The following is a 12,374-nucleotide window of genomic DNA, read 5'->3' as shown; positions in this document are numbered from 1 at the left end:
GTAGCTTTTTAAAGAGGTTTTCTCATTCGAAGAAGTCAGGTCCTAGGAGGAACACAGAAAGGGAAAGGAAAGACAATCACCAGGGTTGAGAGGAAGATTTGGGAAAAACAGTTTTATTCTAGCTATTATATGGTATAAAACATTGTACAATAGTGAATTCTGGGCCAGAAAATAAAAAACGACAATGACTTAAAGACATCCAATGAAACATAAGATCTTTATGAATCTTCCCCCTCGAATAAGGAATTATTAGTAACACTCTGTCAGAGAAATACAAAACCAAAAAACAGGATGCAACACCACAAAGGAGCTTATTTGATGCCATCACATTGAAAACAACCACCAGCAGCACAGTCTCTTTTGCACATAGAACTTATCTGAAGAACCTTAAAAGAAAACAGCAGCAATCTGCCTCTCTCTTATATGATCTAGAGTCTCAGTAGCCAGAGGCAGGTGGCTAGACAACCTCTTCCACACTAATGGTTTTTATTTTTTTATTCTTAGTTCACTGCCATATTTCTAACTTACAGATATAAATAAAACAGTGCATGCCTGTAAATTACTTGTAGACAATGACACACCTTAGAAAGGGAGAGGAAGCCTTCGCTTGAGAGCACCTCCTGAGCATTTCTGTCCATAAACATGCAGCACATGGACGTTAACTTGGGAAGGGAGTAGAGACTGGCAACATCAAAAGTCATACAGACATTCTGAATGTTAAGTATGGTGCAGAGGTACTCAGAGGTAGAATCCTCCAGCTCTGGAAATCCATATTTATGAGCCAGGCTCAAAAAGTCCAGCAGCACCTCCTCCTTCTCATCTGTCAGCGTTGCCCGCCCAGTGTAGATGTATTTAAGTAGCATTGTGAATGCTTCTGCAGTGGTGTCTTGGAGAGGGATTTCGGCTTCAGGCTGAGATTCTCGCATTCCACCATACAGTAATGCTCTGCACATCAGAGAAGAAACACATGAGAAAAACTTCAAATAGGATGTGCTACAAAATTATGAAATAAAGGTTATCAACATTATAAAAAACATACATGTGTTTAATGACACAAAGATTCAGGTGAAGAAATGCATAATAATAACTTAAAATAGTTCTCTAGAGAAAGACATAATTTAAAAACTATTTTGAATTAATTCTATAAGTTGAACTAACGAATAATCCTGAGAGCTCAAGATACATAATAGACATTCATTAATTAGAAAGATGAAAGTGCTCTTTTGAGAGGAACAGTGAAATCAATATAAACCTGTTAAAGGTCAAGAAAGTAGTTTAAAAAGTAAAGCTCCAGAGGAAAAGATAATCAGATGAAAACAATTAAACACAAGCAGGCGCCATTCTCCCTGTCAGGCTGGCAGAAATTAAAAACCTGTTAATATTCAGCACTGCAAAAACAATGGAAAAACAGGTTTTCTCATGCACTGCTTTGAGAGTATAAATGGGTATCCCTTTTTGGAAAGGAATTTAAGTAATATTTATTCAAATCTAAAATGTGCATACCCTTCAACTCAGTAATCTCACTTTTAGGATAAAGATAAATGTATAAGATAATACAGCAAGATAAAGATAAATGTATAAGAAGATATATTGAAACAATGGAAAAAATCTTAAATGTCCATCAAGAGGCACATGGTTGAAAAAACTATGATATACACATTCTATGCAGCCATTAGAAAGATCAAGGGAGATCAAAATATACTGTCTTGGAAAGATGTCCAGGATATAGTTAGTAAGTCAGTTTGCAGATCCCTATGTGTTGCATGGAAAAGAGTGTATAACACACACTTACATTTGTATGCACACAGGTATATATAGATATATCTATTTATATTGAGGGGAAATACATATTAAACTGTTAACAGTGGTTGTCTCTAGGGAATAGGATTAGATGGCTGAAAGGGAAGGGTCTTCATTTGTCAGTTTATAAATTAAAAATGAAATTCATGATGGGATTATGGATAATTTGACTTTTCTATTTTGTCTTCCAGTATTTTTCAGATTAAAAAAAATCCCCACATTATTGCTTATCTGCTCATCTAAATAATGAAAACTAGATAATCCAGTCAGGTAGTAAATTTACATTTCTACCTCTATTACTCTAGGAGAAATAATATGAACCAGTTAAAGTTTCCAATCCATCAAGAAAGAAAGGGTGGCCAGAGGAGGACTAGGGAGGAGTGCAGAAAAGGAAGAGTAATGAGTGAGAAAGAAAATGTGTAAAAGTGAGAGCAAGAAAATAAGGGGACAAAAAGAGACTCCCATGCTCCTAAGATTCTCAGAGCAGGACTAGCATTTCAAAGTTTCCCTCCATGCTCGCCTAGAACTCCTCCCACCGTCCCCCGGAAAAGCAAGACAGGACATTCTTGCTTGCCTCACAGAAATAGTTGCAACTACCCAGCAAAAGATTCATGAATATTCTGAGCATACTTCCTCACTGGGTTATAGTATGCCTAAAAACACCTGTGAAGGTTTCCATGAATCCAGAGAGCATCCAATCATAACCTTAAAATTGCTAGATTAAAGGATACCTTCCTAGGGAGATCTTGCCAAGACCTATTCCCACTCCAGTGTGATCCATGGTACTTACCTGGATTCTCGATGCTTTAAAAGTGGTTTTGATGAGGACCCCTAGGAAGCCTAAATATGAACCCCCAACTTGTGGAAGGTTCCCTCCGGTACAGTTAGCTTGTCCTTATCTGGGAACTGATAGGCTCTATGACCACACTCATAAGGTCTCTCCTGACTGCTGACAGTTAACTTTCCTTTGCACATGAACAGTGTCAGCAATGAGAATCAGTCTAAGATAGCATTGGTAACGACTGAGTTTAGCCTGTTGAGCCATCAGCTATTATAAAGGTTCAATACCCACAAAGAGACAGCAAGAACAATAAATGAAGGGAGCGTATTCCATTCATTCAATATGATCTTCAAATTTCTAAAAGTACTTGAGTTTCTTTTAAGAATATACTGATCACCTAAAAGATACCCACCTACAGTTGTCTCAAATTATTTTTGAAAGAGGGAAGATATATAATAGTAACAAATACTAAACATAAGGCTGAAAAGTTCTAAACTAGTGAAGAGTGGACTTTTACAAGACACTTTAATATAATGAATGGAAGAATGAAAAGGGAAAGAAGCACAAAAGTGGACAGAGGACAGAGGCTGGTATCAAATAATGACAAGACCAAGGCCAGCTGCCTTGCCTTGATAGGAGCATGTTAGCTAGAATTCTTAATAGACTCCTCTCTTTTCTAAGCTCCTGGCTGTATTTACAGTGGCATTTTATATTTATGAGATGAAACGTTCTAAAAATGTTTATAAAGCACTGTAAGAGTTATAGCTAAACAATAAATATTTCCAAGAAACACATTTTACTACAATATGTGTGACTCTATGTTGGTTTTGCTGTCTCGGTTAATTCTGATTGTAAAAATCAGAGTGCAGTTTTCACTAGAAGATAACTGAAATTTTATCCATGCCTTCAGCATCTCAATTTCGCGATATCAAGTTTCACAGGCAAATCCATGACTTTTTGGATATGGACTCTATGGATCTGTCAAGGATACATTATCAGTCAATAATTCAGTGATGATTCCCTTTTAACTAAGATTAGGTAAAATGTAGAGTAATTAGGGCTTCCCTGGTGGCGCAGTGGTTGAGAGTCTGCCTGCCGATGCAGGGGACACGGGCTCGTGCCCCGGTCCGGGAGGATCCCACATGCCGCAGAGCGGCTGCGCCCGTGAGTCATGGCCGCTGAGCCTGCGCGTCCGGAGCCTGTGCTCCGCAATGGGAGAGGCCACAGCAGTGAGAGGCCCGCGTACCGGACAAAAAAAAAAAAATGTAGAGTAATTAGACCTCAGTTTAACATTTATAACCCTGGAAATTAGGGGTCTAAGTAACAAACAATAGCTACGTGTATGCACAAGTATGATTTTTACATTAATTAAACACATCTTTTGTTTAGTTTTGGCTCTAATATAACTATGAAACTGAGTCTCAGTAAATATTTAAGTTTCCTTTGCTTTGGGGTTGTCAAACGGCATGTCTTAGAGATCTGTTGGGTAGTCTGAAACTAAGATGTATACGTGTTCACTGGCGAGTCCAGAGGTCAGTCTACTCGTACAACAAGAGGCCTATCTGCCAATAAATCAGTTTAAGTTCCATTAGCTATCAACTGTGAGGAGAGGGCGAAGGCAACAAAGACTCAGCCTGAGAAATATTGTTGAGACCCTGAAAAATGGTTGATCGGGTACAGTCTAGCCTAAGAAGCCTCCTAACCCTATGATTCTAAGATGACTCCTGAAAGGAAAAGGTGATTTTCAAAACATAACAAAAAGTTGACAAAGATTAAATTCTTACAGATGTTGAATTGAATGACTGCTAGAATTTATTGTTGTTTTGTTACATATTTTTCACAGAATGGAAAACACCAGTGTTTTCTACAAGTGACTTCAATCTTCAAAAAGTAATATACACTTACCGAAAATATTGGCACCTTGCTGCTAAAATTACCCTGTGGGCAGGAAAACGTTTCTTTTCCACAACAAATGTGACGTCGCCATATTCTTCCCCAATCAACAAGGCACCAATATGTTCAGACAAAATGTGCACATGATCAATTTCCCCCACTGCAGTGAAGGGGCGAAGAGGGTGGCTGTTACTCATCTTGTAGAACAGATGATAGTCGTTGATCTATTATATAAAGAAGGGATGACAGTTAGTGAGGAGAGGGGAGTACACTTCGAAAATCACATACCACAAACACAGATAAGTAAAAATGTATATCTAAAAAAATCACAAAAGAGAGCAATTTCATCATCATTGGTATCTATATTAACCCATCTATTCTGGGAAGCAATTCAGCCTACTTCCATTAACTCCACTATTCTCACTGCCTTATCACACTAAAAGTCAGGATCTTCAAACACTAACAGCACTTGGAGCCATCACAATCTAGAAAACTGTGTTCAAACTACAAGTCCCTTATTTCTCAGTATCTCAGGAAAAGGAAAATCAACAACCAGAAGAGCTCCTCTTTTAGCACAGATATATTTACTAAGGTGGGTATAACTAACTAGACCCAGTGGAAAACTTGTTCAGGCACAGATCTAGGCCTAAATCACAAAAAGAATAAACCAAATCGTAAGATTTCAAATGATTACAGAGGTTTTGGTCTGAAACCCTCTTAAATATTTTATAAAAAATTATAATCTTCTTAAGTCACAGAAAAATAACTTGACATTTATTAATAGAAGCTTATAGTAAGCATCCTAACCTCCCTCAAAAAAAGAATAACTCCAATATTTTTCTGAAGACTGTAACTTCCAGTCCAAACTTGCACCCCTGATAATCAGGTAGCCTGTGTTTACCAGAACATCATTATATTTAATCTCACTTCCTTGCTTTTGTATGCAATGCCTTTCTACAAATGTAACCGAAAATCAAAGGGCTAAAACTTGATTAACAGCTTTACATATTAGAAGGGGAGTTATTTTCTTCAAAAGCTAAAAATTTTTATATTCTTAAATCTCTACTGTATTTGCAGGTAGTACTTTTCCAGGTGTAAGTAACCCAGCAAGTGGATGAGAGCCCTCACTAGCATGCAGGTACCTGAAGTGAAGATGTGGCTGACAACTCAGAGGTGAGCCAGCTACCCCTCTGTTGCACCAGAAAATAGAAGAAATGAGCCAGATATGCTCTCTCCACTAGACCTCCACATTTTCTTTTTTTTTTTAATTTTAGAATTTTATTTATTTTCTTATACAGCAGGTTATTAGTTATCCATTTTATACATATTAGTGTATATATGTCAATCCCAATCTCCCAAGACCTCCACACCTTCTTGAACTCTCCACTTGTACCACGATTAAAGATTAAGCCACTCCTAATCTTTAAACCTCCACATCCAGGTCCATTATCAACAAGGTATGTGAGAAATTGTCGTTATCCCCCGAGACTGTAGTGGAAGATCCTCACAACCCAGTTTCCCCAGTTACTTGTTACTCCATGCCCACCCCCAATTGAGGAAGCAACAGCAAGGAGTGTGATGCAGAGGAACATGGAGGATGAGTTAGGCAAGGAGACACCCACCCCAGGTAAGTAAATAAGCTCCTGGCTCCCTATAGTAGGAACATCAGAGGGCTATCAGCATACTCCCCTCATTCTCAACGCAAATCCCTCTCCTTCAACTGCAACCTGCATTCAAAAGCCCTAAAAACTGAATCATCTCCAGTCACTTGTGTGTGAAAGACCAAATTCAGCTTAAGAGGATCCAATTAGGAGTGTCAGCAGATCATGTGAAATTCAATCATCTAACATGCGACACAACAGTCTAACACAGAAGTCGGCAAACTTGCTGCAAAGGGTCAGATAGTAAATATTTTAGGTTTTGCAAGCTATACAGCCTCTGTCACTACCATTCAACTCTGTCATTGGGAGCCTAAAAGCAGCCAGAGACAATAAGTAAATTAATGAGCATGGCTTTGTTCCAATAAAACTATTTACAGAAAAGGACCAGATTTAACCCTCAGGCTATAGTTTGCCATCCCTGCTCTAACAAATGATCAAGGACTGACTGTACTCTAGGCAAAGGATAAGACTGCTTTTGCTTTTTGTTTTGGTTTCTGGCTGGGTTATCCAAACGATGTTCAAAAGAGCATGGTCATTTCCTATATCAGCCATGAAATTCTGAAAGCTACTGGTACCTGATTTCAAAATCCCATTTTCCTTCAACATGAACTCTCATTATCACTATCCAATAGTTCAATGACAGTGCATGACTCTAAACAAAATAGATGCTTTCCCTAGCTGAAAGGACGCCACGCATACACCCACTGAATATGTTCTCTGGTATCATATTATCTTAAAATTTTATCTAAGTCATGAGTGAGACTCAAATGATTAACTAATAACTCTTGATGGACAATGATAGATTTTGGTTAACTAGCTCAAAGGTAAATTTATAATTCTTCAACTGATACATAATAAACTTTAATACTACATATATAAATATCTATCTTAAGTTCTCCAGATCTGAACTTCTTAATACATACAATTTCATTTTGCTAAGTTTACATTCTAATTATGCTTTTCCAACTGGAGACATAAAGCAAATATTTCCGGGTATAGAAAACAGACACTTAGTACGGAATAAACACAATCTGTATTGGCATATAGAAATAATTTTAATTAGACCAGTGATTCTCAATGAGCTTGCCACACACTGGAATCACATAGGGAGCTTAAAAAAGGAAAAAAGATGCTTGAGCCCCACCCACCAGAAATTCTGATTTAATTGGTCTGGAATGTGGAATCCCTATTCTGAAGCCATTCTTATGAGCAGCCTACAAAATAGCCACTGATTTAGACTCTGCTGTTCTAGGTTCACATCCCTTCTCAGGTGCATAAATATACAAAATATCTGCTAAGAATATTTATTTAGGATATGATTCCATTTTTAATCTTACTGCAAAGATGCAAATGATGCTAACAAAGGTACCAATGCTATAGCTTATATGCAGAAAATATTTTCGCCCAATGCCCTAGCTTATCTGTGAAGTGACAGTTTGCATCCATCCACTTGCATTTAAAAAAACCATGTTTTAGAAACTATACATCAATAAAATTAATAATTAATAACTTTAATAATAATAATAATCTTCAACTGATACATAATAAACTTTAATACATTTATGTTAAATACTACATTTATGTTAAATAAAGTTTAACATTTAAAACTTTAACATTTTAAACATTTAAAACTTTAACATTTTAAACCATCAAGTTTAATTTGATAAATAAAATTGAGAAAAAAATTAAAGCTCATGGAGTAAAACTATTTACTGACATGTTTCTTATGCTTTCATACTTATTATTCTGCTACTAATGACATACGTGGTCTTTGACAAATGTTCTAACTTCCATGCGATTATTTCCATACCTGTAATGACAAAGTTATAGCACATTTTTAAAGTTATGTCTTAAAACTCTGCCACTGCCTTTTAATACCACTGTTTTGTCCTGTCATATGAAATGGACTCTCATAACTCAGCAAATGTCTGGACTCATGACTGTAATTTATTACACAAAAGCATCAAAGGAAGATCAGCAAAGGTTTTGAAAAAGCACATGGGGCAAAGTCTGGGAGAAACCAGACACAAGCTTTCAAGACTCCTCTCTCAATGGACTTACATCGAACGTGCTAAATTCCCCCAGGAAGCTGTGAAAGCACGATGCCAACCAGGAAGCTTTTTAGAGACTCAATACCCAGGGTGTTTAATGAGGGCTGTTCATATAGATAGGACTGAAGACATGGAGCCTAAAAACCTATCCAATACACTTATTTGAACTTAGATTTGGATAGGAGAAAGGGATACTAAGAAAATAACCTACCCCACCTGCCTAAATGTATTCCTAACCCCTGACCTCCTAACATGCCAGATCCAAACAGTTTCATGGACAGGTTTCTTCAAAACTTCAAGGATCAGATAATTAGAATGTTATTTAAACTATTCCTGTGCACATGAGAAGTTTTCTGCTTCTTCCTATGAAGTCAATATAAGCCTGACACAAAGATGTGACCACATTCACACACTCAAAAATCAGTATACATGAAAAAAAAAGCCTGTGTATAATATTGGAAAACAGAATTAAGCAGAAGGATTCATGACAAAGTTGGTCAATTCCAAGAAAGAAATTTGAATATTAGGAAAAATAACTATCATCAAATTAAAAGGTTAAAGGAGAAAAAAATCATATAATTAGCTCAATAAAAGCTAAAATTCCTTTTATTTTAAAAGTTTTAATTGAATAGGAATAAAAGAATACTTCCTAAAATTTATACACATATACACAGCCTAACTACAACAGATATAAGCATCTAGTTAATAATAAAACAGTAGAAACATCCCTAGAAAGTTCAGAAATAAGATAAGGATGTCTATTCATCACTATTAACATTTTTCAGGAACAAAAGATAATACAATTAAGAAAACCAAGTTAAAGGTAAATGGCTTAGGAAACAAACAGGCAAAATAATCACTATTTGCTGATAATCTCATTGCCCACATGAAAAATCCATGAGAATCAACTGAAAAAATATGAGAAAACAAGGAAGGTTCACTAAGGTGACCACATAAAATTATTACAGTTGACCTTGAACATGGGTTTGAACTGCAGAGTCCACTTATACTCGGATTTTTTCAATAGTAAATGCTACAGTATTACACGATCCACAACTGTGGATCCTCACATGCGGAGGAAATGCAGATACAGAGGAACCTCACACGGAAGCCCGACTATTACATTCAAATTTTCAACTGTGCAGAGGGTAGGCCCCCCAACCATTGAGTTGTTCAAGGGTCAACTGTATATGAAAATATATAGTAACCTTTCATGCCCAAAACAACCAGCTAGAAAATATGAGGGAAATGACCTGCAATCTATAATTGCAAAACATAAGCAATACCTAGGAATAAACTCAGAGAACATGTAAAGGAAGTTATAAAACTCTTCTGAGGGACTTAAGAAAAACAAATGAAGAGACATACCCTGTTTGGAGATGTTGTAAAGAGACCAATCATCTCTAAATCACCATGTGAAAAAAGCATATTTGGTATTTTATTGTACTTTATATTGTAAACAAAAATAATGCTTTAGGGACTTCCGTGGTGGTCCAGTGGCTAAGGCTCTGCACTCCCAATGCAGGGGGACTGGGGTCGATCCCTGGTCAGGGAACTAGATCCCACATGCCACAACTAAAAGTTCCCATGCCACAACTAAATATCCCGCATGTGGCAACGAAGATCCCGCATGCCACAACTAAGACCCGGTGCAGCCAAATAAATAAATAAATAAATATTAAAAAAACAAAAACAAAAAATGCTTTAGCAACAGAAAGCAAAATTCAACAAAACATTCTTGGTAGGGATACACAGTTAAACACAGTAATTTGACAAATGGGCACACATATTAGAACACTGAGAAGGAAAAATGAGAATTTTATATTTACCAATAAGTTTGTAAAGCTGAGAGACACAGTTCTAATTAACACAGGAATTAAAAGTAATCCTGATGAGAATCACAACAGAGTTTTTAAAGTAAATTGAGGTAAAGAAGTTCATCTGAAAGAATAAATATGTGATTTCATATATATTCTAAAAAAAGAACAATGAGAAGAGGCCAGTTTACTGGATGAGAAAGCAAATCATAAATTAGAACAATTAAAACAATGTCATATTAGAGAGATATATCACTGAAACATTAGTCCAGATATAAACCCAAGTATACATAAGAATTCAGTATAGTATATATAAATGTAGCATTTCAATTCAGTGGGAGAAAATATGCATTTTTTCAATAAAAAATGTTGGCTGGCCGTTCTGAAAGAAGTAAGCTGGATATTCACACAAGAGCACAAAAATAAATACACAAGAATGTCAACTTCAGCACTTTCTGTAACAGTAAAAAAATCGAAAAAACTTAAAGGTCCATTTAATGGGAATTGGATAAACAAATAATGGTAAGCCTCTACAATGGAATATTATACAATGATTTTAAAAGAATAAAGTTAAATACTTTATTGACATTGAAAAAATTTTAAATATATGTATTTACATGCAAAAAGGCAAGCTGCAAAACAATATTATAATAAAATCTTATTTTGTTAAATACATAGAAAGCAAACATCAAATTTTTTTGTTTTGTTTTGTTTTTTTGTTTTTTGTTTTTTGCGGTACGCGGGCCTCTCACCACTGTGGCCTCTCCCATTGTGGAGCACAGGCTCCGGACGCGCAGGCTCAGCGGCCATGGCCCACGGGACCAGCCGCTCCGCGGCATGTGGGATCCTCCCCAACCGGGGCACGAACCCGTGTCCCCTGCATCGGCAGGCGGACTCTCAACCACTGCGCCACCAGGGAAGCCCCAAACATCAAATTGTTAACAAGGGTTAACCCAATGGATTAGGGCTGTGGGAAAAATTTTACATAGTGTACTACATATTCCTGTAATGTTTAAAATTTTTATAACAAGAATGTTTTATTGTAATAAAACTATACACAAATATTTCAATAACTTTGGCTACTAAAATTACAAATTAAATTAGCTTTTGAATGAGACAGCAAGTGTTTTAATTTGCCACATCCAGTAGTACCTGATTTAATGACTAAGACAGAATGGTAAGCAGAAGGACTATATATTACGTCCACAGTTAAAAATTAATTAACAACTTGAAGTCAAGGACAAAAAGTTCATTACACTAAGACAGGCAAAAAGTAATGAATATCAGATACCTGGGTAGCATGGCCTAGGACAGTCTATCTGATACATCCCAACTAAAGATCTTCACCTTATGAGATTTTCAGTATGACTTTTTCTAAATTTACAGATTTTCTCAGATGCAAACAAAGTGCTCTGAGATTTGCTCCTGCTGACAGTCCCAGAGGGCAAGGGCAATCTATTTATTCAAGCTGCTCCTTCAAGGTAAGAGGAAAGAGAAGGGTAGGAAGGCAGGGGGAGCAGGGACTTACTCTGAGAGAGGAAATGGTACCATTCATGATACCATATACAATTATTAGTTGAGGGTTCTGAGACTTCCTATGAATTTATTTACCAGGGATGGTGGTACAGAAACTACACTTTTTTTTGTGGTTGGTTAACTCTCCTGGATTCAAATGCATCAGAAAAAAACAAAAAAGACTAAAGCCGCAGTACTAAAATTCTCAGGGTTATTGACTATTTACTATGCTATAAGAAACCCACACCCATTTGTTCTAACCAAAATAGTAAACAATGTCCATCAATAAAGTGAGAATGCCGTATGTAGTTCACAATGTTATAATGCTATAATTGCCTCTTATTCAAAAAACCAAGCTGACCTAAATATCAATTTCTTTACTTAAAGCTCACTTCCAGCAGAACTGTTTACAAACTTTTCTTTAACAAGAGCTTACTATATTTTTTAGAATTAAAGTTTACTCTCCAGAGCTTAATCAGGAAATAGACAAAAGGCAAAGTTCCATCAGGTGGAGATGCAAAAGAGTCCTTGAATGCTGTATAAATCTCCCCTGGGAAACCCTCTCCACCCCCCCCCCCCCATATTTCCTGACTGAAAGAACTTCATGGGAAAAAAAACCTTCTGCTCTTTAATTGCAAAATATAAATGATCTTTCTCTTGAGGAAAGAGATGGCATTTATAAGCATATGGTTTAGCAATTTCTTTCTGCTCTTAGTACCCATGTGGTGTGTAATTTGAAGTAGTAATCCTTAAACTTTAAATTAATATTGCTTGGGGAAATAAATGATGTCCTGTCTGCATCTTAAACACTCACAAAAAATCACATTCTACTTTCTCATTGGAAGGATGCCTCACT

The 12,374-nt window shown here is 36.4% G+C and overlaps 1 protein-coding gene across 3 annotated transcripts in view; it reads right to left on the bottom strand.

Moving 5' to 3' along the window:
* Positions 1 to 12,374, bottom strand: part of BTBD9 (BTB domain containing 9) — a 419,689-nt gene that overhangs the window by 378,633 nt on the left and 28,682 nt on the right. For all 3 annotated transcript variants that reach the window (XR_010946847.1, XM_067753105.1, XM_067753106.1), the window contains exons 2-3: positions 4,487 to 4,698; positions 582 to 945 (exon numbers count right to left, since the gene is read on the bottom strand). Coding sequence is in view for 2 of the 3 variants with exons in the window: in XM_067753105.1 (XP_067609206.1) it covers positions 582 to 945; positions 4,487 to 4,671 (549 nt within the window). In the remaining variant the exon portion in view is untranslated. The remainder of the gene's footprint in view (positions 1 to 581; positions 946 to 4,486; positions 4,699 to 12,374) is intronic.

Source organism: Pseudorca crassidens, chromosome 10, assembly GCF_039906515.1.
Source record: "Pseudorca crassidens isolate mPseCra1 chromosome 10, mPseCra1.hap1, whole genome shotgun sequence".
NCBI lineage: Eukaryota > Metazoa > Chordata > Mammalia > Artiodactyla > Delphinidae > Pseudorca > Pseudorca crassidens.
This window is presented reverse-complemented; position numbering and strand designations above follow the sequence as displayed.